At 35.3% G+C, this 26062-nt stretch overlaps 1 protein-coding gene across 4 annotated transcripts in view; it reads right to left on the bottom strand.

Moving 5' to 3' along the window:
- The window catches only part of myt1b (myelin transcription factor 1b), an 86677-nt gene extending 61742 nt beyond the window's left edge, over window positions 1-24935 (bottom strand). For 3 of the 4 annotated variants that reach the window (XM_052595154.1, XM_052595156.1, XM_052595157.1), the window contains exons 1-2: window positions 24878-24935; window positions 22741-22842 (exon numbers count right to left, since the gene is read on the bottom strand). In XM_052595154.1, coding sequence (XP_052451114.1) covers window positions 22741-22831 — 91 coding nt within the window. In that variant the 5' untranslated portion in view covers window positions 22832-22842; window positions 24878-24935. The remainder of the gene's footprint in view (window positions 1-22740; window positions 22843-24877) is intronic. The other variant, XM_052595155.1, reaches the window with a different exon arrangement.
- Between the last annotated feature and the right edge of the window lie 1127 nt (window positions 24936-26062).

The following is a 26062-nucleotide window of genomic DNA, read 5'->3' as shown; positions in this document are numbered from 1 at the left end:
TTTCTCTATTACTTTCTGAAATAGCCTATTATTTATATACATTCAAAAAGTTTTCACTTTTGTGGACATGGAACCAAATTAAATATTTCATATACATGAAATATTCATATACATAAAATATTTTATTTGTTTTCAATAAGTAATGTTTAATGGAATCCATGTTGTTAATTACAATGAACTGAATATATTTTCATACTCTTTTCTTTTTTATATCAGTATAGTTCAAGATTATCCTATTTAAATAAGATATGTGATAAATGAGTTAGGTCAAAAGTAAGAAGTCTGGAAAGGGTTAAAATAAATTCTAAAGCTTTGGGACTCTAGCGAACCACGGTCAGAGCCATTATCCACAAATGAAAAAAAAAAAAATCTATTTGAAAGAAAACCTTTTCACGGCACTCTATGACTGAGAAAACTTGGAACACAAGGAATGTTTTCGAAATCCAATTTTCAAAATTCAAATAATCTTCAACCCTTGAACTGAGGGTGTTCCATAAGTGATTTTAAAATCCGTCATTGACCCTTGGTCACTAAAATGTTTTGCGGAAATGTAGGGGCAAGCAGCTGTTCAGTAAACACTGCTGTCACGAACTGTAGTGTCCTCTCAGAAGCCATTTATTGGTGAGTACCACACAGCTATGGATTAAAGCATAAGTCTGTGTGACATAAACGATTCCCTGCTGCTCCACACATGTGCATTTTCCTTTCCCCCCTTCCCTTTTTTTCCCCTGGTAGTGACAGTAGAAGCAGTGACATTTTTTGTGACAGACTAGATGCTAAGAGGAGGTGGCAGTGGTCAATAACGCCAACATTGACACCATTAAGACGTTGTTTGGGCTGTTTCCTGTGACATATATCTAGGAGAGCGAGGGTGGAAGAAAAAGAGAGATAAAGGGAGGGATAGAAATGAAGTACAGGCTCATTTTGGCTTGAAATGACATCTCTTTTCATCATTCTTTAAAGCTGTCATTTTAGTTAACTTCTGGATGGGTGACAGAAAGCAACATGCAATCCATCCAACTCCTCCTCCTCCTTCTCCTCGATGGCCATGAATTATTTAAGCACAGATAGATTTAGTGTTTGGCTCTGTTACGTGGTTGTATTGTTCGAATCCAAACACAAAATCATAGGGCCACAAGTTCAGCACAAAAATTGGTTTCACATCAAAACTAACTTTGAAACAAAGCCAGGCACAGATAATATGACTGTCTTTTGAAGAGTAAAACTTTTAAAGATGCACTTCTCCAAATAAAACCGGCTGCTTTTTTATTTATAGAATCCCAAGCAAAACATTACACTGAAAAAAAAAAAAAAAAAATGAAACAAATCTGCATTAATTATCAGAACAACAATGCTAGTCTATGGTTCACAGGAGACGGTATGTCGGCTGATTTATGCTTCCACGTCCCTGAGTTAGTTTATGTTTAGGTGCAGCACCACTGAGCAATTTCACTTTTCAATTATTTGCTTATTTTGTTCATATGAAAAGCTCATGAATTGAATTAAGCAAGTATCCAGATGATAAAAAGCATTCTGCATGGTTGCTCGCCGATCGGCTCTCCTATATTAGTGTTTCTTGTGCTCGGCTTTATGACTTTACTTTCACAGTGTACTACATTAATAACTTATTAAATCATATAATCATGTTATAGCGTGTTATGTGTATTGGTTTGTATATGCTCCTGTCCCTTTTGATGGATTTGCTCTGCAAATCAACTTAATCACGCCATTGGAAAACATAATGAGTGTGGCATGCTTTTCGACAGACTAACAATCTTATTAGGAAGCCAATGTTCTCAAAAACCAAGCCATAAATTCATTAAGTGATAATTCAGAGCATAAAATGAGATTGAAATCCATGATGCAAAACAACCAACTCAGAAAGCAATATGATGACTAAAAAGAGAAGTAGAAAACAGTCTGGCATGTTTCATGTTGGTAATCACTTTGGGAGGTTTTATGCAGCAATATAAAAAATAAAATAAAATAAAAAAAATACTCTGTGTAAAAGCTGTGATTTTATAGACATTTGCTTCCCCACCCCGGAACAATATCCAGCAATAAACATACTGATGTGTCACAAGAATTTCTCATTTTTTTATAATATTCTAGATAGAAATGACATTTTGGAAGAAAATGTTTGAAAGACTCGTTTGTCTTGATAAGACTAATTATCCTAGTATTTTATGCATCCTAGATACACATAAATCATATTTGCACACATTTAGTTTTTTTGTTTTTGTTTAGAATTTGACAAAATGATGACTTAATTGGACACTGTTGTCACCATTTTATTTCTAAATCCTAAAACTTTTTATAATTACATTTGGAAAACAGTTTGTTTATTCTGAGTTCAGATTTTATTCAGAGTTCTTTTAGTTTTCATATTTTATCAAATGAAATCATTTGTAAAGAAACTAAATTTGACATTTATTAAAATTTTAAAAACTTAAATATATTTTATGATCTATTTTCTTATTTTAAGAATAAAAATGTGTTTGTGGGACAAGGGTAAATTAACAAAAAACTCAAAGTTTTCATTTCATTTTGATTTTCTTTTTTAATTTTAGTTACTAATTTTAGTAATTTAACTGTAGTGCATTTAAGTACTTAGTTATATTAATTGACTACATGTACTTCTATATGGTTAGTGTTAGGATTAGGGTTTGTCTTAGGGTTACTTGCATGCAATTATATATATTAATATTTCTTTTATTTTAAGATTTGTAAATGTTTTTATTTCTATCTATTTATCAATCAATCAATCAATCAATCAATCAATCAATCAATCAATCACTCAATCAATCCAGGATTTTAAATTTGTTGTATAAATATCCATAGATTTATTTGATTTTGCGAGCATACATCTCTGTTAATTTATAAAACTGGACTAGAATGTATGTCTGAGGTCTAGAAAAAACAAAAACAAACCTATACTATCTGTTGCCTATTTATTGCATTCTTTCACATTTTCCCTAGCTTTCATTTAATAAAAGACCATTGCATGATTAGTGTTTGCTGCTCTCATTTCTCTTACTTACTGTGTAAATCTGATCTTGTCTTTGGTGAGTAATTGAGGCTTTGTCGGTCTTAGTCTCCAGTTAACTTAACCCTCTGTTTCCCCAGTAAATCATCCTTCTCCTCTCCTCTGATGGTGCTGCTCGATTTTCACATCCCATCAAGCTATAATGACTTTAATGACACTCCGCTTATGGTAATTTTTTAATTAATCCAAATAAGTGGATGTGACACAGGGCTTAGTTAAGTGCATATACATGACATGGTCCGTCATTAGGCTGTGCTTAACCAAGAATCTGCTACCCGTAGATCATGACCGTGATCACAACCACTTTCATCATCTTGATCAAAGTACCCACAACAAATACACCCACAGCATTATGCTACCTAATAGTGCTGTCGTGAGACCACTATATTTATTACAGCGTAAACATCTATGTCACTGTTGGCTTCTATTAGTACTCTTAAAGAAACAGTTCACCCTAAATTGAAAAACTAATTAATTAATCAATTAAATAATTCATTCATTATTTTCCCACCCTTATAGAAACCCACTCCCACTTAAAATAATTAAAATAAAGGGATTTTCTTATTTTGTAATGTGACTTTGTATCATACTATTGTGGTTTTAGAATGTTGTCTTTATCATTGAAATCTTTGAGGTCAGTAAGATTTAAAGAAATAAATTAATTTATAATTTTATTCAGCAAGGACAATTTAACTTTCCATTCATCAGCAATGTGCAACAAAAGCAGCAGAACCATTTCCAACATTGACAATTATAATAAATGTTTCCTGAGCAGCAAATTAGCATATTGCAATGATTTCTGAAGGATCATGTGACATTTAAGACTGGAAAATGATACTGAAAATGCAGATTTGACTTACAGGAATAAATATTATTTTAAAATATATCAAATTAGAAACCTGTTCTTTTAAATTGTAATAATATTTCAAAATTACAGTTTTTTACTGTTTTTTTTTTTATGTTTTTTTTTATTATTTAAAAAATGCTGCTTTGGTCAGCATTTCTTTAAAAAACATAAAAAAACTAACAAAAAATAAATAACAAATACATCTTACCAACTCTAAACCTTGAACGTCAAGCTATAGCTTACCTTTCATAATACTTATTATTTTAAGCCATTATTCACTGATAATCTTTGTTATTCAAAAATGGCACCAGTTGTCGCTTATCTGTTCTTTTAGAGGTTTGGCAGCATAACAAATGTGGAAAAGAGCTTCTAGGATTTGCCAGAAACAGAAATGTTTAAATTAAACATGGTTTGAACCGCATATAAATGATGATACAATACTGTTTATGTTTTTTTTGGTGGGAACTTTTCCTTCAAGAACAAAGAGAGATGAAAAATAAAGAATACAAAGGGGAAATTCTCTCATTCTCACACTCCGCAGATGTCCATCACTTTTCCGTTCCGCCTGCATATTGACATTCAGGTAGCATAGCAACATGACAACATGCCTACCAGGCTACGGAAAGAGTCTGTTGCCGTTTGAAAAGGTTGACATGATAGGTGCGCGTGTGTGCGCATGGGAGCAGGGCATCAGTGCTTTTCACTCTTTCACTCGCCTTCAGAGTGTCTCATTTCAATTTTAAAAACGTCTTTCCAGGAATCTGAAAATACCTTTACAAGCGCATCATAAATAGAGCATAGATCAGAGGAGCAGAGGAAAGCGTGTGTATGTGAGCGCCTCATCCCCTTCAGTGATTTAATGAGGATAGCCTGACACCCGCAGATCAATACAGCGCCATTAAATTCAGCAGTGAAATGTAAATGACCTTGTTTAATATTATAACGACGGTTCTGATTGTCAAAGTGGAAGAGAAAGAGAAGAGGAAAATAAAGCCTGGTCTTTTTAAAAATACATGAGCCGGTCAGCGGGGTTATGTAAATTTTGCATTTTCGACCACAGAGCGAAATTCATAATTCATAAAGATTAAAGTTGAATACTATATTAGGCGGCCCACATTAAAAGCTTGGCCTGGACTTATTATATTTCATCTATGATGAGGACGGAGTTAGATACGTCTTCAACAACTAAATCAATATTAATACACATTCAGCCTTCAGATGGTCTGCTTGCCATTTATCTAGTGGATAAAACACACAAGACCGCAATACTCCACGGTATCAACAGTGCAGAAAAGAGGAGAAAATGAGACGGTTCGGATTATGTGAGGTTATGGAGATGAGAAACAAAGGACAGGATGTGGAGGCAGGTCATAGTTCAGTTGCTGTGGTGACCAGACCTGTATTAAACACACGAGACTGGAGAGGAATATAAATGTGAAGAAATGACTAAATGATATGGAGCTGAAAACCTCTGTGAGACAACGGACTCTACAGATTGAGAATAAGATACAAACTTGTGCTTTTGTCTCTTTTGGAGGAGCGTGGTGTGAAGCTTGAATGCAATTAATGCTGCACTGAAAGGACAATCGTCACTGCCTTTGTCAGAAGAGAGACACAGCTTGGCTTGGAGAAGTGTGGCCCCTCGGGTGCAGTGACTTTTGACATGTGTGCTCACATATCTTCCCCCCCGGACTCAGAGTTTAAATTCAGGGGGGACAGGAAAAGGACAGACTGGCAACTCAACAACTGCTGCTTCTCTGTTCTCCTCTTGGGCCAATTCATCTCTTCTCATCTTTTTCACTCAGAATGAAATCTGAAGAGTGGGCCAGTATTATCAAAAATAATAAGAAATGCTTAATCATGTTCTGTACACAAAAGGTTTGCTTATTTACTGAAGTGACAAATGCATTCTACAACCAAATTAAATACCCCCAAAATTTGCCATTAAAAAAAGAAACATTTAGTAATATGAGGGTGCTAACACTTAACACTATTCACTATAAACAAGCTGCTTATTAGAATGCATTTTACTAGTATATTGGCTATTTATTAGTATTTATAAAGCATATATTAATGTATTGTTCTGCATGCCCATATTCTAGATCGTTGAACCCTACCCTATACATAAACTTAACTACAACATATGCATTACTTAAACCCTTATTTAATAGTGACTATTTGTTCCCTATTCAGAACTATTCAGAGTTATTTATTTATTTATATTGAAATGGAGGTAGGATTTTAAAATAATTATAAAGTTGTGAATTTAATTGGAAAAAGAGTTTTGAACATTTACAGGCTAGAGCGAATGTCCTATAAGGTTCATAGGACAGAGCCAATGATAGCTGGGAATAGAATAGAATGATGGGAGGATGGGTGGATATTTAGATTTTATTAGATTATATAGATCAGTGGTTCCCAACCCTTTTCCTGGAGGCACCCCGTCACTTTCATGTCTCTTTAATCAAACCCACCTGATTCAGATCATCAGCTCATTAGAGTAGAAACTTCATGAACTGAAATTGTTGTTTCAGAGAAAGGAGTGCCTCAAGGATCAGGGTTGGGAACCACTAATATTGAGAAAATCACTTAATTTGCTAGAATGCGACATGTGTTGAATTTCTTTCAGTTAAAATATTTGTATTGAAGTGCATTCATCTTCCTGTCATTCCAGTTTAACCTCCAACTCATGAATACAAAGGAAGAAAATTCCTCAATTCTGAATTTTGCACTTGTCTGGGTAATATGTCTCTTGTTGCATCCTTTATGTTAACCATTATATATTTGAAGTCCCAGCTTTATTTGATACACACCAGAACAATAATTTAGAGGATTCATTCATGAATTTAATTGAACGTGTCACTCCTAAAACTACAGACTAAGGATATAGTAGGCCTACTGATTTTTTTTTTCAGGTGATTTAGTCTGAATGGATGTGTGTGTGTCAATGGATGTGAGTAAGGACTGTCTGAGGTGTAGTTAGGGTTAGTACGGTAGATTTGCTGAATGGAACAGAGAGAGATAGAGGGGTAAACCCCATTAGGAGCAATGAAAGACCTCCTGCTGCAGACAACAGAAGCCACAGTCAGGCCGAACAGCACTGTAAGACTAATACAATACAAGTCACTAATTAGCTCCGCTGTTCCCCTGACATATGCTCCAGAGAGAGAGAGAGAGAGAGAGAGAGAGAGAGAGACAGAGAGAGAGAGATAGAGAGTAAGAGACAGACAAACAGAGCGAAAGAGAAAGAGAGGGGAATTGACAAAAGTAAATTGGGATACGTTTTTTTCATTAATCTCATAAATGGTCATCACATTACATTCATGGGCAGACTTTGCAGTCTTCTAATTTTATGTGACCCCCCCCCCCCCCACACACACACAAAAAATAGATATAGGTAACTCATTAATACATTTATTCAGAATTAATTTGAGAAACTCATGATTGAACAAGTCATAGTGAGTTTCACTTATTTACCATTACTTAATGTGTTGGTTATCATGAACTAACAATGAACATAAATTTTTACAGCAATATTAATCTAGGATAATGTTACATTATAAATGTATTAATGTTCATTGTTAATTCATGTTCATCCATAATACATTAAATAATGTTAATTTATACAACTTGAAATGTTAAAAATGTATTAGTATATGTAAAAATTAACATTAACCTAGTTTAATACTGTATATGCTGTTGAATTTTGCTCATTATTTCATGTTAGCCTTTGCATTAAGTAATCTTAATAGAACCTTCATGTAAAGTTTTACCAATTTAAATTATTATTTTTTTTTTGTGTGTGCGTGTGTGTGTGTGTGTGTGTGTGTGTGTGTGTGAGTGTAAAATATGTAACATTGCAAGCCAACTTACCAATAGTGTAAGTGCTTTAGCAATTTACTCGGCAGAGATTGAGGCCACTATATAATGCAATTGCCCAAATCATGACCCCTGTCCTCTGCTACCTTTGGTTTGACCAACCAGGGTCAAATTCTAGTCATAGGGAGGTTAACCAGTCAATTAATGCCTGAGACTGCAGACCAGCAGATGTTTTTATGTATGAACAGTACTTGAATTATTTGATCATTTGTTCTTTGAACTTAGAAGAAGTGTTTATTGTTTAGTTAATTAGTCTTATTAGTCAATTTAAATCAAAGGCAAAACCCGCACCCTTCTTCTAATGTGATCTAATTACAGAAGTCACTCTCTTGTCCAATCAGCAGGGAAAGGAAGATTACTTCCTCCAACATATGGTGAGTCAGTGAGTGAGATCATATCCCTTATATATTATATACTGAGAAATGTAATCATGCACAGATTGGGAGTGTGGGAAGTGACCTTATCTACATGAGTCCACATCCTGTTCAGAGATCAAATGAAATTAAACTCTTCTGAGAGTGTCCATTTCTACCCCAGTAAAAAAAAAAAAAAAATGATGGAATTGTGGGTTCCTGAATTTCTCTTGTAAAAGTATGACTTGTGAATTACTAAATAGCTTATTCTGTCCCCTTTTACAACTTTAATACTACAGCTATAAAGTTGATTAGAAAACAGGTGGAACAAATCAAGAAACAGGACACAAGACCCTCAAACCCCAACTATCTAGAAGGAGTAATAATTACAGAACCCCCGACACTTTGATCTTTTGAGACGACCAATTCACACACAGTGCATTAACATACAGACATCTGTTTCCACATCTCACTGAGAGAAAATGTGGGGAAATGTCTCTCACGTATCCATTGGTTCCTCCTCATCCCCTTCCTTCCCTTTACCCAGCTCACTCAGAATGGTCAGTAGTAGAATATAATGTTCGACATGATTCTACAAGTGATATTTACAACCATGTTTGGTGCCATTTGAATTGTCTCAGGGTGACTGATGGACTCAATTTTACAAGAAGTAGACTAAAAGATAATACAGATCCTTAGGGTTAAGAGGTATTTTGCTCACTATAGAGGGTGTGCCATTTCCCAGTGTATTTTATGCAAAATTGATTTTGTCTGAAGCAGTGATAACTCTACATGATCAATGCAAATTCCAATTGTTAGTTCCTGTCTCCATCTCGGGGGATGTTTGTCTTGGTCTGAAGTACTTAAGGAAGTGTTGCAAGAGCATCAAGGTGCTTCTGTAGCCAGATGAGCCCATAGTGTGTTGTATGTCTCTGCACTCCATACTATGTTCCTTCCTGAAGTCAGGTATCCACTGATTATTGTTTGAGGTTCATTCAAGTTGTATGTTAACCATTGGGGGCTATATAAAAATACGATTGAAATATTAACATATTTTATAGCATAACCGCCGATTGTTGTTTTGGCTTTATTTAATTGTAATTGTAATGTGAGGAATAATAGTAATAATTAGAGACAAACAAACAACCAATTCGCCTTTCAACCTAAATTAGAAGTCATAATAAAAAGAAGTCAGATGACAATTTAACTTAAATTAAATAACTTTGCATACTTAAAAAAAAAAAAAAACATGCAAGAAGCCACCACTGTATAACTTCTATGTGCCAAGTTGCTTGGACTTTACAAAGGTCACAACTCATACATACTCATCACATATGCAACCTCCATATTTTCTTCCAGGTTGTGCTCGGAATCTTCAAATATATAAGGTATTTTATCATATCCAGTCCAAGTCCATCACTATTGTAGACTACATGTTGTAGTAACGTCACAAATGACATCCTTTTCAAGATGATAGCAGGTATAACACAAGGGTTAGGAGGTTGCTAAGAAGTTATTTGCTCTTGAGTAAAGTAAACCAGGGTTCGGTAACAGTATATTTGTAAATCTAAGCTTCTGGATCGTTTAGAGGAAGTATTAGTGTCACTAAGACAGAAGGCACATATAGACTTGCATTGCACTCCAGTAAAAAAGAAAAAAAAAAGCAGGAAGCTTGAGAGAAAGAGAATACATTTCCCAGATCAATATTTATGAGGGCCATGAGTAATAGGACTGAAATCAAAGAAAGCAGTCTAAAGAGACACAAAACAATAGTGGCCAGCCATTCTGTGACTTAGAAGATTAAAAGAACGTCTCTCTGACTACCCTGGTCTTCATCATTTTGAGGATCTGTTTATTGATGAGGGTCAGTTGAGTGAAACTGGGAAGAAGATACAGTCAAATCGACCCTGATCAATAAAGAGCAGGTCAGCGACTCAAAGTGACTCTTAGTCATAATGCCGAAAAAGCCACAGAGGAACGGGGGAGGGGCGGAAGAGGAAAAGTGAATGAAACACAACATCAGGGAAAAGAAGGACCACACAGTAGGAGAAGAGAATGGATCACAGAAGAAGTGGCCCTTTTTCAGACGATAAAACAGACTTGCTTTTTTTCAATTAACGAAAAAGGATGCAAAGGATCCAAATACACTCAGCTGCCACTACGGGACGAGAGCAGCCCTGTTGATGTTCGGCCTCTGATGCTCGGTGCATTTTGATGTCGAATCTCTTTTGGTTCCACAATAAAGTTCTGCGGCGAAGTGAAATTGCAAGAAAAATGCCCAAACGAAACAAAACGCGACACAAATTGCTCTCTTTGTGCTGCTTTATATAGGTCTGCTTAGCATTCAAGGGCAGGGCTGTTAGTGCACATTGTGTTTGAAGCCCCTCTGCACTCTGGTTTTAGATGCTGTGTGATAATGTAAGCCAATTCCCATTCCACCCTCCCCATCTCAATGCCTTATTGTTCTGCTATCCTCTCCCCCATCATAGAGGCAAAGTGCCTCCCGCTAACACGGAGCTCCGTATTTAAATTACACTAGCAGTTTAAGAGCACACTGGGGAAATCGACAAGAAGCAGAATGAGAGGGTGTACAGATGAGAGAGATACTATATTAAAGCGCGAGAGAGTAAAAAAAAAAAATGAAGGCGGGAGAGAGAGATCCATGATAGTTTGACAGTTTTCTTCCCTTCTGTTCAATCAGAGGCAGCGATGTGGAACTGTAGGGGGAACAAACAGCGCCTTACAACAAAGATGAAAAACAACTTGACTCTTCAATGATATTCCATAATTCAGAGCTTGAGGTCGAGCAAACACCATCAAATCATAACCGCGGGCCTGCGCGAGTTAAATAGCTATATAAATATGGCAATGGAGATTAAATAGGAGAATTGGCCATTTTCTCCCCACAATGTGGACAGGAGAGTAAAAACTCTTTGGGTCTTGCTGGGAGGAGAAAGAAACAAGGGCAATTTAATGTGTTTTAATGTGACAAGCACGCACAATAACTTCTGCTTGACCTGAACGGGCCAGAGGAAACTGACAATCCCAGAATGCATTTCTGTGCTGGAAAGTGGATGTGTTTTAATTTGCATGTAAATCGCAGACAAGGGACTTTTTTATTCCAGAGCAGGTGTACTTTCTAACACTTAATGCACTTGTGTGCACAATCGCACGCACATGTGTACATGCACAGAGGCAGTGTGACATGAAAAACGCAGTGAACACAGCTGTTGTAGGCGAAAACCTTTCCTCAAGGAGTCTTGCATGCAGCTATAAAGGGTGCAGATGGGTTTTACGGTCTTTACCAGAATCACATGGAACCTTTGAGTACTAACATCAATTCCAGTGGCTTGATGGGACGAGAATACATTATTTGAATAGTGGGACAATCGAGTCTTTATCAGGTTGTGTCAACATACAATAAAAGGCCAAAAGTATGTGGATACCTGAACACATATTCACTAGATGTTTGAACATGGATGCAATGACTTGCTCTCATTCAGACACAAGAGGGTCAAGAGGTCAGGGTGATGCTAGAATGAATTTTATTTTATTTTATTTTATTTTATTTTATTTTATTTTATTTTATTTTATTTTTATTTTTATTAAATCGCTTTTTCTTAGAAAAAAAAAAGAATTAAACTGATTCACTTCTCATATAAGTAAAATTTGTATAAAAAAATAAATAAATATCACAGAGAGGATTCATGTAGTAGACCATCAAGCGGCAAGGTCAACATATTTCTTACAATACCAGGTAATTAAAGATATTCATGACAAGGCAAGGTTTAGGCAGGTTGTACAATGTTGTGCAACTTCCCAGAAAATGTTTGGCATTTAAGAATGAATAATTAATGACATTTTTTTAACAGTATTTTAAGTATATATTTATAATATTATCAAATATTATATATAATATATTCTGGTAACACTTTATATTAAGGTGTCCTTATTACACATCACTTACATATTGACTGTTATAATAGCAATAAATTCTGCATAATTTCATGCAAATAACCCTAAGACAAACCCCAAAATTTTAAGGTGTTCTGTTATAGTGTAGTTGTACATTTAAGTACTGAGTAATTTTAATTAACTACATGTACTTACCATATGGTTAGTGTTAGGATTAGGGTTTGGCATTTAGGGTTAGGATTAAGATTTAGGGTTAGGGTTAGGTTAGTTAGGGTTAGGGTTGAATTCTCCATAATATGTTGTTGTTGTAATAGTACATACATATCATATTTGTATCAAGGATGCCTTAAAAATAAAGTGTTACCCAAAATACTTCATTGCTTGATTGTTTTACAACATGAAAAGTCAAAAGAAATTTAAAAACATTTCTTAAAAATGGCATCGATTTTTTAAACAATATGAAACCAACAAGAATACAAAGTGCACATTTACAAAGTTATTTAGCTATTTCTTTTGTTCCAAGAACATCATTGAGATCATGCATTGATTTGGATGATTTTGTGTCCATTTCATCCAAAAGGTGTTTAATAAGGTATAGCATATGTCACATGTTTTCAATTATTATTATATATTTTTTTTCTTGGCGAAAGAGGACGGAAAAGAACAGATACAGATATGTAAGTGGAGTTTGATTATGTTTACCATACTTAGTAAACCTGCATTTGTTGCGTCTCTTAAAATGTGTACCATGTGAAATGAAGCACTTTGTTTGCTCTCAAGAGCCCTTTGGAAGCAACACAGTAGCACAAAACACACAGTGCATCACGGCATACTGTATAACTGCAGTATAACGTAATGGACCATGCTACACATACACAACACATGGAATAGAAAAGTGAAATACATGTTAAGGGCAAACTGTTGAATGGGTTGTTAGTGTGTTATCATCTAGGAGCTCCAAGGGGCTTTTAGCATAGTGCTTTTAGAAGACTTGGGAGGAGAAAAAGACATACACGTGAGCTACCATTAACACATACATACAAACCCTACTCAAGGTTTGGCAGAACATACGTCAACATATATATCGACAGGCAGGCACAACATTGTGTTCTTTCCTTTCATCTTTGCGAGGTAATTATAGGGAGATAATCTTAGTGCTGGACCCCTTAGTTGGGGCCAATCTGGCCTCTTTCAGGAGCCAGAACTGAAAGGTCAAGAATGAGTTTTCGAAGTAGGTCACTGTGAAAGCAAAAGGCTTTACAATGGGGTTGTTTGATGTGGTCAACTTGACAATTTATTCAATAGTCGTTAATGTTCAGACCACCGCATGGGTACTTACAGAGCACTGGGATTTATTTTTTGCCCTGCAAAGTTGATTAGTATAATTTCTGCTTTCACTGTTGCTGCACTTCAGAGTGTATTTGAATTGCATGTTTTTTTCGCCCACACATCTAGTGTTTCTTTTCAAAAACAGCTGAGGGAAAATGAATGAAATGGAAAAGGAAAGAAACGAGAGTAGATGTTGAGTGGAGTAGGCCGATACATGTAGAACTTCAGCTATTTATTTTTCTCTTCAGCGAATACATATCCATTCTGCTTCACCTTTCAGATTCAGCCTTGCAGTCCATTATCTGTGTCCAAAGATGCAGAAATCGAAAGCTCACAGTTCTTTCACACCTTGTAGCCTTCAATTTATCTTTTTAAACCTTAAACATTTAACCGTCAGTCTTTAGAGCTACAGGACCCTATAATCAGATGATAAGACTGAGACACTTAGACTATAAAGACATGCCATGTCCACATACCAGAATCAGTGCTTAGCCATCAAGCCAAGAATATCCAGGAAATAAAGACGTAAAAATACATGTGTTAGGAGAGATTTATAAAACAGCCAAACTGTCATTAAGAACTTCCTGAAATCATTACAGTAAATGTTTTTTTTAAATATACTGGTGAATTAAAATTTTTAAATTGAGTTTAGATAAATCTTCTAAACTGGCTGAACTGAAGTGGAACTTACAGAACATGGACCATCAGCAGTTTTTATTCATTTCCAGCTTGTCGAAAGCGAGAGGCAAAATGGTTTACAGCCATATCTAGGCTTTGCCAAATTGGTTTTTAATAAAAGTTTTCAAAGCAAGTGAAGCTCTCCAAGTTTGAGAAAGTAGAATCGGGCTCCTCACTTCTATTGTTACAGACTGTGAAAACAAAGTTCACCCATTTGCTTTTTTAATAGAAATTCTTGTTATAACTGTGAACAACACATTGATGTACATGACAGTGAAAAAAAAAAGTTTTCACATTCATTAAATCAAAATCAATGTCTGTGTCGCTGACATCATCAATCCATCTTATTTTAACCCTTCCCCTCCAACCAATATTCATCAAATACCGTAATGATACATTCGTGTATGCCACGCCCACTATTCCCAGTCCAGTTAAATCCAGATTAATAAAATCAAGTCATGGCCTTCATTTTTTCTTGAATACAATTTTGCTCAGAAATAAGTCACATTAGGCAAATAAATGGTTACCTAATCATATTTCATGACTTAAAAACTTCTTAAACTTATGGACGGTTAACTTCGACAATGCACTGGGTTTATTGAATATGGAAGCTTATTTCTGCATTACACTGAAGACAAGGTAAAATTAACTTTTTTCTTTTGCAAGTAAATTTGTCATTACACCATAGTCATAAAACCATCCTTCAGTGGTAACCTCAAAAGCCTCAACAACAGAATCGCTTCCAAATGTGCAACATAACTAAACAGTAAACATTAACAGGTTTTTGAATTTATTCAAAAATGCATAACATAACACTTAATTTCCACATTTACTCTTCCAATTGAGTCCTTTGCAAAGTATGCTGGGAGCTTAAAGTTCACCCATCTGATTTCAGTTATTGCAAAAAAAATCTAATGAAAAATAGCAGACCCAACAGCTTTAAATAGTCTTGAATTTTAGATATTTAAGAGGATTGAAAACAAAGATATTAAGAGGTAATAAAGTGAAGAGTAAACATCTAAATTGTCTAATAAACAATAAATGTCACAGTTATAATACATGTAATTATATTTATTTATAACAATATAATAATTAATTAATTGTGACTTTTTATTTTTATTTAATAATGAATGTTTGTCAGCATGTTTGTAATAGACAACTCATTTGTGTGAAAGGGAGCACAACGCAGATAATGTAAAACATACATATGGACATGTACGTGTGCATGCATACCTGTGCACCCAAGCACAAGGATTTCATACAAACATGGTTTTTAATAACGGCCGTCTCATTTGGCAATAAATATTGCATTGGAATCTCACAGATGGAGGTCCCTTTGGAACCGTCATGGAGAGTGCAGAAGTCTGCTTTAGGGCATGATTCTTATTTCACACTGCCAGTGTATGCGTGTGTATATGCATGCTTTCCAGGGCAAGGCCGTGCGACAGTGTGTGAATGATCGTTACATGTGTGTTCATGCACTCGCATATGTCTGTGTTACTGTACGTGTGCGAGAGCGTGTGACTATAACAGATGAATCATGCTTGAGTGGTTAGGTGTATTTATATTTAAGAACTACAGCGGACCATTCAAGCAATGTGAATGTGCATAAAGTATATGTGTGTGTGTGTGTGTGCTGATAATCCCTCTCTGTAATGTCATTCATAGGGTTTGGATGATCAGTTCAGGCACAAGTGGTAATAAAGCCAGTGTGCCGGAAGAATTGTGTCTGTATCGGGAGAGAAGAAGAGGGTTCTGGGAAAATAGAAAGTAGACATTCAAAGAGTCATCAGGGATTATATACTCACACTCATGCTTCTTTTGTTGCTGAGGCTTAAACCAAACTTCACCTTAAACCAAAAGTAAAGCAGCTCGGACTCACTGAATATGAGATATTGTGGCTCAGATTTTGCCTGCCTGTCAATTTTTGACTAAAAATGTTAGTGTTTTGTTTAATGGTTCCACTGGTACAGAGAGACGCAGAGCTTTATAATCCATAATCCATAAACTTTAAAGAGCACAAGCATTTACTGTAAAGTGGCAGACAACATAACATGCTTGAAACAGAACATGAATGCGTGTTGGTGTGGATGGTGTGGATAATAACATAGTTATTATTATAGCAATACTGTTATAGTCTTCATAGTCACAGACTTTAGTTTTAGAAACAACAAAAGTATTCTATCAAAATGATTGTCTGTCACTAAAAGAAAACTAGAAGACTTTAAGAATAAAAGTGTGTCTCATTAAACAAAAAAAAAAAAACACAAAAAAACAAAACAGAAAGTTACTATCAGAGCCGGACAGGTGATTAGTGAATGAATAATATCATATAAATATAATGTATATATTATATCACATAAAATAACTGTCGTAAAATCACTTCAAATACAACAGAAAGCATATTATCATTATAAGAGACTGAACATTTCCAACCACATCCCCAGTATATGACTCACTATCGTTTAAGTCAAATGACTTTACTAATTAATCGATAAAGAGAAAGCAGAGGCAGCTGAGTTTACTGTACATGCATCTGATCCGGGTTACACTGAGTGTCAGAACAGGATCAACTTCAAAAGAGCAAAAATTATATCGATAGTTTAGATTTTTTGAACAACAACTGATATTTGTGCTTGCAAAGGTAGGAAAAGCTATTGTCCCACAGCTTATGCTAACTAAAATAACTTACTAAAGCCATCCTAATCAGTAAATTTGAGGAAAGATCACATAAGCACCAATTTTCTTTAGTCTAAGCCTTAAAGTACACTAAACTCCAGCAGGTTTACAGATACAGATAAACTGGTGCTCCCATTAGGGCACACATTACACTTCAATGACAACAATTAACACCAAGAAAACGGCTTCGTGTACAGACGCTTGCATAACAGGCACCCAATGGAAAAAAAAAGCCCTCAGCGAAAGATGACATATGGCGAGAGCAATTTCCCTCTCAATTTCAGCTCCAACTCCAACTGATGTTTTCATGTGCCAGAAAATAGCCGTTCCCCCTTTACTCCCCCCTCTGTGAAAGTCATCTGCTCTGTGAGCAGTAAGCACCATCGTGGCTTGTAGACCCAAATGAGAGCATACAAATGATTTGTGGCACCATCGTCCCGCAATGGCACCGGAGAACGGAAGCGGGGAATGAGAGGAGGAGGGGAAAGAGAAGAGAGGGAGGAGACGTGAAGGGGGAGATAATGTCACTTTCACCTTGTATTCCTCCACCAGCCCATAATGCTCATTTTTCCCCATTTTCACAGCAAATTCATTTCAGTAGTGGTGGCCAACCCCCCCTCCAAATGAGAGAGTGAAGGCAAACTAGAGGGAGGGCGAGAGCGAGGGGTGCCGTTGGGGGGTGAGTGGGCCGAATTTGCACAGTGACCTTTTTCTGATCCAATCTCACTGATGAATCCTAATGAAGGATTTAATAAAATCACACTCTACAATCTGTCTCTGCATCAAAGCGTGGAATCACATTCATATCAGACCAACTGCGTACACAAACCCGATGAAATAAATATCAGATCTAAACCTGTGTGTGTGTGTGTGTGTGTCTGTCGGCAGGTGGAGAGGGGGGTTGCGGGTTGGTACGGGCCTCTGAAATTGGCCAGACTGAAAAGGGAACGCCTGGGCCATTTGTTCCAGATGCGGTCTAAAATCACATCTCATCACTTTCATTTAGTCCTTAATGAGTTAGTCATCAACGCGGCACACAGTTCCACACTGACGTACACACAGATAAAGTTTATAGGAAGGTTACTTCAGTAATGGTGGAAAAAGTTTTAGAATAAAATATTTCTCAACTTATAGTAACGAATTGGAATAAATGCCTATTTTGAATGCTATTTGAATATTTGAGCTTGTCCATTATTTGTAGAGACTATGGTACTACAACTTTCCTTGTTGGATGAAAGAACGACATCAAAACATTGAACTTCAGAATCTGTATAGAGACCAAAATCATCTGGTTATTTTTCAGCGACTTTTTTTTTTGTTTGTTTGTTTTTCATACATTTTGGGTTTGGTTAAACTTTATTTTAAGATGTCTTTGTTTATGCAATTCTGGCACTTGGTAACATTAATTAACAACATGCACTTACTATAGAGTAAGGATCAGGATTAGGGTTTGGTTTAGGTTTAGTTTCTTATGCAAAATGTATTGGTGTTATATATTACTACGAGTACATGTAACATATGTAATAAGGACGCTGTCAAATGTAGTGCTACTTTAGATTTTTATATAACTTTAATTTCTGTCATAAACTGTGAGAGCAAACCGTACATTAATTATCACTCACCCTCATGTTTTTCTAAACCTCTGACTTTCTTTCATCTGTGAAACACAAAAGAAGATGCAAAGAACAAACAGTTTTGGTTACCACTGACTTACAATGGAAAAAAAAAAGAAAAAGCCAAACCAAACAAACAAACAAACAAACAAAAAAAAACATATATTTTTTTTTCTCAACAAAGAAAGAAAGTAATACAAACTTGGAAAAACATGAGGGTGAGTAAATGATGAAGAATTTATTTATTTTGATTTTTAAATGTATTTTTATTGTTGTATAACCTAGCCTTTTAGCATTGTAGTCTATAAAACTAATTTGTATGTAATGCCTTTATTAGATTGCAATTGAAAGGAAAAAAATTATATTGCAAATTCATTCATTACCATTTAAAACAGACTTTGCTGTCTTGTATCTCGTTTTGTGATTTCTGGAAGAAAGTATGTTATTCAGGTTTGGAAAGACACAAGGGTAAAATTAGAGTAAATGATTACATAATTCTGGGGGAACTCTTCCTTTAACATTTTAGCATTTGTAATATGATGTTTAAAATGCAACACAATGTTTTCCTGATGACATCCCCACTACATACTGTATGTGTGCCTCTTAGTTTTAAGGCATGTTAATGTTATTTCGTACAAGAAGAAAGGTAGCACTGCTACATAGCATCATAATGTACATTGACCTTTAAACCAACCAACAACAGCACTTAAAAGAGCAGGCAAAATGAGAACAACAGAAAACTACAATTCTCAGATATAGGCCCAAAATTATTGTTCTGTCAAAATTCTGTATGAGGTGCCAATGTAGTCTTTGCAATGCTGACATCTGGTGGCCAAAGAAACTCACGCCTCACATCAGACTGTGAGAACAGTCAATGAGCAGAGAGAGAGCTTTTATATTATTATCTTATTCATATAAAATACAAAAGCATAAAAGCTGTTAAACTGACAATGTGTTTATACTTCCAAAACAGGTGGTGAGGCCACTGCATAATGTCCCTGAATATGTGTGCAATCTGAAAAGCAATCTGTGTGACCAGTTCAGATCGAAAACCAGGAGTCATTGATTCCATATGAAATATCCAATATGCAATGTCTCACTGATTGCAATCCAAATGAAAATTACTCAGACTCTTAGCAGAGAGACTGACTGAGCAGATAATGTTCTGGCTTTGTAATCTACTTTGTAAATGTGTGCACATGGATGTGAGAGGATAACACACAAATCGTTGTGTAAATATGTTTGTTAATCAGAGAAATGTCTGCACTTTAGCTGAGAGAATGAATGCGTGTGAATTTAACGTCTGACATTTTCACAGTCAGTGAGCATTTAGAAATGTGTGCAAGCATTACAAATCCATCCATCCATCCATCCATCCATCCATCCAACCATCCATCCACATACAATCTATCTATCTATCTATCTATCTATCTATCTATCTATCTATCTATCTATCTATCTATCTATCTATCTGTCTGTCTGTCTGTCTGTCTGTCTGTCTGTCTGTCTGTCTGTCTGTCTGTCTGTCTGTCTGTCTGTCTGTCTCATCCATCCATCCATCCATCCATCCATCCATCCATCCATCCATCCATCCAAACACCTATCTATCTGTCCGTCCGTCCGTCTGTCTGTCACAAGTCTTCAATGATGTACAGAAGAGTATTATGTCCATCATGAAGGTCTGAACTCTTTTGTAAACAGGCAGTGGAAATTGAGTTCTATTCTGCATCTTTATTCTGAAAGCAGAGTAAGTTCTACATGCCTTTGCAAACAGTACCTCAGAAGCCTTATTTTATTATTATTATTTTTTTTTTTCTTCATGGCACTGATATGCTCCCATTGAAACAGAGCACTCAGGAGTAGACAACAGTGACTCAACTGAGGTTTTTATCCCTTACATGTTCAATAGGTTCTATCTGCACACTTTTTTTCTTCTCAGCCATAACTGAAATACTTGCTAAAAGCTTCTCTTCCAGTGCTTTTGTCTATCAGTACTATTCCAACCTCAGGCTGCTCCTGTAGTGACCTAAGCATAATGAATTATTCACTTCTCTTCTTTGTAATTAATGGTCTGTGCTTTCAAGTGCAGCTCTAAATAGCTATGTTTTATTGGGTCCTATGAAACTGTTGTGCAAATCAGTCCACCATCTCACTAAAGGCCATACACAGTGGTTTCTTCATGTGGAAAATCTAATTCATAAATGCCAAGTGGGAGCAGTTGCAAGGAAAATGTATTTTCTCATGCAAACATATAGTGTTACAGTGAGGTTTATCATTGTAGAAGAAAGAAACCGCCCTAATACAATTGACCAAATAGTGCGATATATAGCACAATACACTTCTTTGAAAATATCTATAATAGCTGTATTAATTTATAACTAAAATAAATGCATGAATCCCATGGAACCTGTCAAGAAATGTTTGGGTCATATTTTGACCCTCAAAATAACAATATACAATTAACATAAACCTAAGTCTGTATGTAAAACTTCTACTGTAAACTATACTACTGTAAAATATACTGCCATTCAAATGTTTGGGGTTGGTAAGTCTTTATTTGATCAAAAATATAGTAAAAAAAGGGTAATATTTAGAAATATTATTAAGTTAAAAATGTATTAATTCGTTTATTAGTCATTTGTTTACTGTTAGGTCACATGATCCTTTAGAAATGTTGAAAACAGTGGAGCTACTTTATATTTTGTGGAAACCATGGCACCTTTTTTAAGGATTCCTTAGTGAATAGAAAGTTTAAAAATATAGCATTTATTTGAAATATAAATGTTTTTTAACAGTACAAATGTTTTTATTGTCACTTTTGACTTGGTTTTAAAAGTATTATTATTATTATTATTATTTTATTACTGACCCCAAACATTTACATGGTAGTAGTATACAGTTGAGCGCAAAAGTTTTACATCCCCCCTTTCAGAATCTGCTAATTATTTTACCAAAATATGAGAGATAATACAAAATGCATGTTAATGTTTATTTATATTGGCCTGAATAAGATATTTAACATAAAATATGTTAACATACAATCCACAAGAGAATAAAATAACTGAATTTATAAAAATCTGTTCAAAAGTTTACACCTCTTTTATTCTTAATACTGTGTTACCTGAATGATGCACAGTTTTTTTTTCTTTATTCTTTTGTGATATTTGTTCAAGAGTCCAATGTTCATCCTGAACAGTTAAACTGCCTGCTGTTCTTCAGAAATATGCCTCCAGGTCCCATATATCTTTGGTTTACCAGCATTTTTGTGTATTTGAAGCTTTTCCAACAATGACTATGATTTTGAGATCCATCTTGAGGACAACTGAGGGACTCATATGCAACTATTACAAAAGTTTAAAATGCTCACTGATGCTTCAGAAGGGAAAAACATGCATTGAGAGCAGGGGATGAAAACTTTTGAACAGAATGGGGATGAGTGCATTTTTCATAAATATTTTAAATTTATTTTATGTTATTTTTCATTTAGCACTGCCCTTCAGAGGCTAAAGAAGATATTTACATGTTTCCCAGAAGACAAAATAAGTTAAATTTACCCTGACCTTCAAATGCAAAATGTTTTCACCCCCAGCTCTTAATGCATGTTTTTTTTTTCCATCAGGAGCATCAGTGAGTTATTTAAACCCACTGTAATAGTTGCACGAGTTCCTCAGTTGTCCCTAGTGTGAAAAAAATGGATCTCAAAATCATACAGATATTGTTAGAAAGGGTTCAAATACACAAAAATGCTGGAAAACCAAAGATATGTGGGACCTGAAGGATTTTTATGAGGAACATCAGGCAGTTTAACTGTTCAGGGTAAACAAGGGACTCATGAACAACTATATAAAAAGTTCCAGCTGTGGATCCTTAAGGTAACAACACTGTATTAAGAACCAAGGGGATGTAAAATTTTGAGAAGGGTTATATTTAATATATATATGCAAACATCGTTTATGTAAAATATCTCATTCAGGTAAGTACTAAATAAACAATAACATGCATTTTGTATGATCCCTCTTTTATTTTGGTAAAATAATTAACATTTTGCAGATTCTGAAAGGGGGATGTAAACTTTTACCTGTATTATTTAAATAGTAAAATTGTAGTTGAATTTAATTAGTATAAAGAAAGAAAGAAAGAAAGAAAGAAAGAAAGAAAGAAAGAAAGACTATTCAGCACCCCCCCCCCTGCATTACGGTAATATGAATATCAATGGGATATGTGTATATCATAAAAATAAAATATATCAATAAATATCTATTTAAATATCTAAATATATATCAATAAAAATGCAAAAAATCTCAAAAGTCCTAAATTAGGTTTACATTTATGCAAAAAGTATGCACACAAAGCTCATTCTGTACACATATGGGTAATGTATTATTATTACGTGAGTTTTACCTTTCTCTGATATCTCAGTGTCTTCCATAACAGTGTTCAGCTCTTTGGTATGACCGTCTGCTCTTTGAGTCTGATTGGCCTCTGCATGCATCACTGGTCACTCTGCAGAAAGACAAGAGACATTAGGTCACTCATTTTTTCAAAACAACCTGAAGGGGGAGTGATGTGTGTGTGTGTGTGTGTGTGTGGTGTTTATTAAGGGGTTTAGAGAGAAGTAGGCATCTCAGTGCTATAAAGAAGATTGCTGGATCAAAGCCCACTCAAGGCCTCTCATCTGACCACTGCTGTTGTGCCTTCAAGCAAATAAATCGACCTTTTTGTGCACAGCACTGCAAGCTTCATATAGCTACTCTTTGTCCTTTTCCTCTTCACTTTCACTTCACGTCAAGTTACAGCACACTGTTTTCAACTAATATTTTCTCAGCACTTGCTGTGAATGGGAAAAGTGCACCTGGTACCTATTGTTTGCATTTGCATCTTTCCTCCACAGCATGTATCAGCACACATTCTCTTCCTCTGTTTGTTCTCTTTGTCTCCACCTGGACTATCATGACTCATGCCAAACACATTCTCCCATTCACTTCCCGGGACAGAAAACACTTTCAGAAAATCTCTCCAAGGCACTAATCCTGCTGTCTCTGCGTGCACACCCTGCCGCATCTCACAAACTGGGTAAAACTGGGCAAAACGTTAAGGATAGGCTGTATCAGAAAATGGTAGCGTTGCCTTGCAATCTACTGCATCAATATTTAGTTTTAGCTTCTTTTTTAATAAGTAAAACTATTATATTTTTGTAGTGAAGCATTAAAATACATTGAATATATAACATTAGTACTGTCCATTCAACAAGACTATAGTCGTTTGCTCACTTATCTAAAAGGTTTGTAGAATTTTTCGGGTAAAGTGAACAAACAGATAACATCCAAACCTACCTTGACTGAAAGGTTTACAGCAGCTTTTGCAAATGTACTTCCTTAAGAGATGGTCTAAAAATGACACATTGAGCACAAGCTTTGCTTTTATCATCAACTCTGACGTGATTCAGACACTCTGAATAGTTTCTGAGGAACTGAGGCACCAAAGCGGCCAGTGACAGCAGAAATAGGAAAAAAGTTCTGCTTTTGAACAAATAATAACGCTGTCTGGGTGGGATTGTTCGTACAGAAGTGTAGAGGAAGAATAGAAAAAAAAAAATCACAATGCCATCCTTTTAGACAGATTAAGTAGTGTAAAAAAAGAGAAAATATAGCCTGAGGCTCTGAGCGTACTTCCCCTTATAATGTATAGTATCCCAATCCTCAAGCAAGTTCCAAATATCTAAGTTTATTGTGTGTAAACTTTACTTAACAGCGCACTGTGATGAGTTAAGCGAAGAGGAACCACAGATCTCATATCTTACTTCATAGTCTAAACTTCTGTAATGGTCTGTTATTGATGTTGTATTAGATCTCAGGGTGTTTAGGGTCTATATTTGTGCTTCAGTTCAGATTAAAGAGACATGGAATTAAACGCTGTCTTATGCAAGAAAAACGTTGAAAATACATGGTTTCATGTTTTTTTTTTTTTTTTTTTCAGATCAGTCTCAGGTCAAACCATGTTTGAGTAAATAAACCCTGCCTAACAAGCTCAGCTGCTTTGTCCCAGACAAAACACTGGAGGATTGTGATGTCTCATTAAGCAGTTGAAAGTGAAAAGTACTGTATGTAACTTCAGAAAGTTCAAAGTGACTTTAGCTGAAGCAGCCCAACGCCTCGGGCAGCACTGACACACAGAGGCTCAGTTCAGCACTGCTGGCCGTTACAGCTGCATGTCTTGTGACTTTCTTTAAACTGCTTCTTTCCTATTATCAAATACTCTGGATTTAACAAGGAAAATCTAACAAGACCCAAACTGCAAAGAGCAGCTACACGTGTGAAAAGCCACAAGGCTAAAGGAAGGTTTACGATCTGTTGGAATATAAATGAACACTACAGACTTTCTGACTCTCTCTTACTTTTGGGTATCCAGCATAAAATTGTTTAACAGCCATTTCTAATCAAAAGTAGCTCAGACAATATAAAAAATAAATAAATAAATAAAAAATCTCAAATCACTTTCTCAAAGAATCAAGTAACACTTAACGAATATAAACTCTCACCTTCACTTGTAGCATGCCATCTGTTGTTGTCTGTTAAAAACTGAGGTTCTGGGACAAAGTAAAAGCCTTGCTGTGATTTCCCTATGCAAAGACTGAGGGGAGTTCACCTGAAATTCAAATCAAATACATAAAACAACCAATGTTTATTTATGTGGTGTCCAATCTAATTTGCATATGTTTGCATATTTTTTTGGCACATGCTTCCAGGAAAACTATGCACTCAGCTTAATTTACCTTACTATACTTAAAGGTACTTTGCTCTGTTATAATGCTGAAAAAGACTCAAATTCATTTGAATGGCGTAACAAAAGCATGTTAAAGAGGACTATGCCACAGAAGAAAAACTATTGTTTAAGTTGCACTAACCGTTATGGGAGTTAACAATTGGTGAATGCAGCAAAAGTTTTCAGTTGATGAACTGTGGAATATCTTGTTTGAGGATTATTAAAATTCAGCTGGCCATTTGAACACGTCCATATAAAATAAAACAGCTTTTATTACTTTAGATTATTGATATGACTTCAGTTTGAGTGTACACAGTTCTAACCTCAAAGGTTTCACCTCATTTGTGGTATTGAGGGTGGAAGAGACCACTGGTTATTTACTTCCCCACCAACAATTCCTTCTGGACCTGAGACTAGAACCCACAACCTTTTGGTTACAAGTCCGAAACTAAAATAACTAATAAACTAATAATAATGAACTACTAAAAATAACTTGCATTACGCATTACAAAACATTACAATTATGTGGAATTTATGTAAACTTACTGTCTGCTGGATACGGAACGTAATTTAACATAACAGTGAGCAGTGTTGGGGAAAGTTACTTTTAAAAGTAATGCATTACAATATTGTGTTACTCCATAAAAAGTAACTCATTACATTACTTAGTCTATTTTTATGGAAAATAATGTGTTACATAACTTTTGAGTTACTTTTTAAATTTGGTCAGGGCTTGTTTGATTGTTTTTAACATAAAAGTTCTTCTTTTACAAAAGCCTTTTTTTTTTACAACAAATGTGAAATGAATATGCTTCAGACTGAAGGAAATATAAATTCATGTCTGTACAGTAGAGGGTGCAGCTCAAACGAATTGCATGAAGAAAATAATGCAGGAAAGAAAAGTTCAGCTATAACAAAAATTAAACACAAATGTGTCATTTTTTGTTTAGTATGGTTGAAC

Source organism: Carassius gibelio, chromosome B23, assembly GCF_023724105.1.
Source record: "Carassius gibelio isolate Cgi1373 ecotype wild population from Czech Republic chromosome B23, carGib1.2-hapl.c, whole genome shotgun sequence".
NCBI classification, from domain to species: Eukaryota; Metazoa; Chordata; class Actinopteri; order Cypriniformes; family Cyprinidae; genus Carassius; species Carassius gibelio.
The sequence above is the reverse complement of the archived record's forward strand: the minus strand, read 5'-3'. Positions and strand labels throughout refer to the sequence as shown.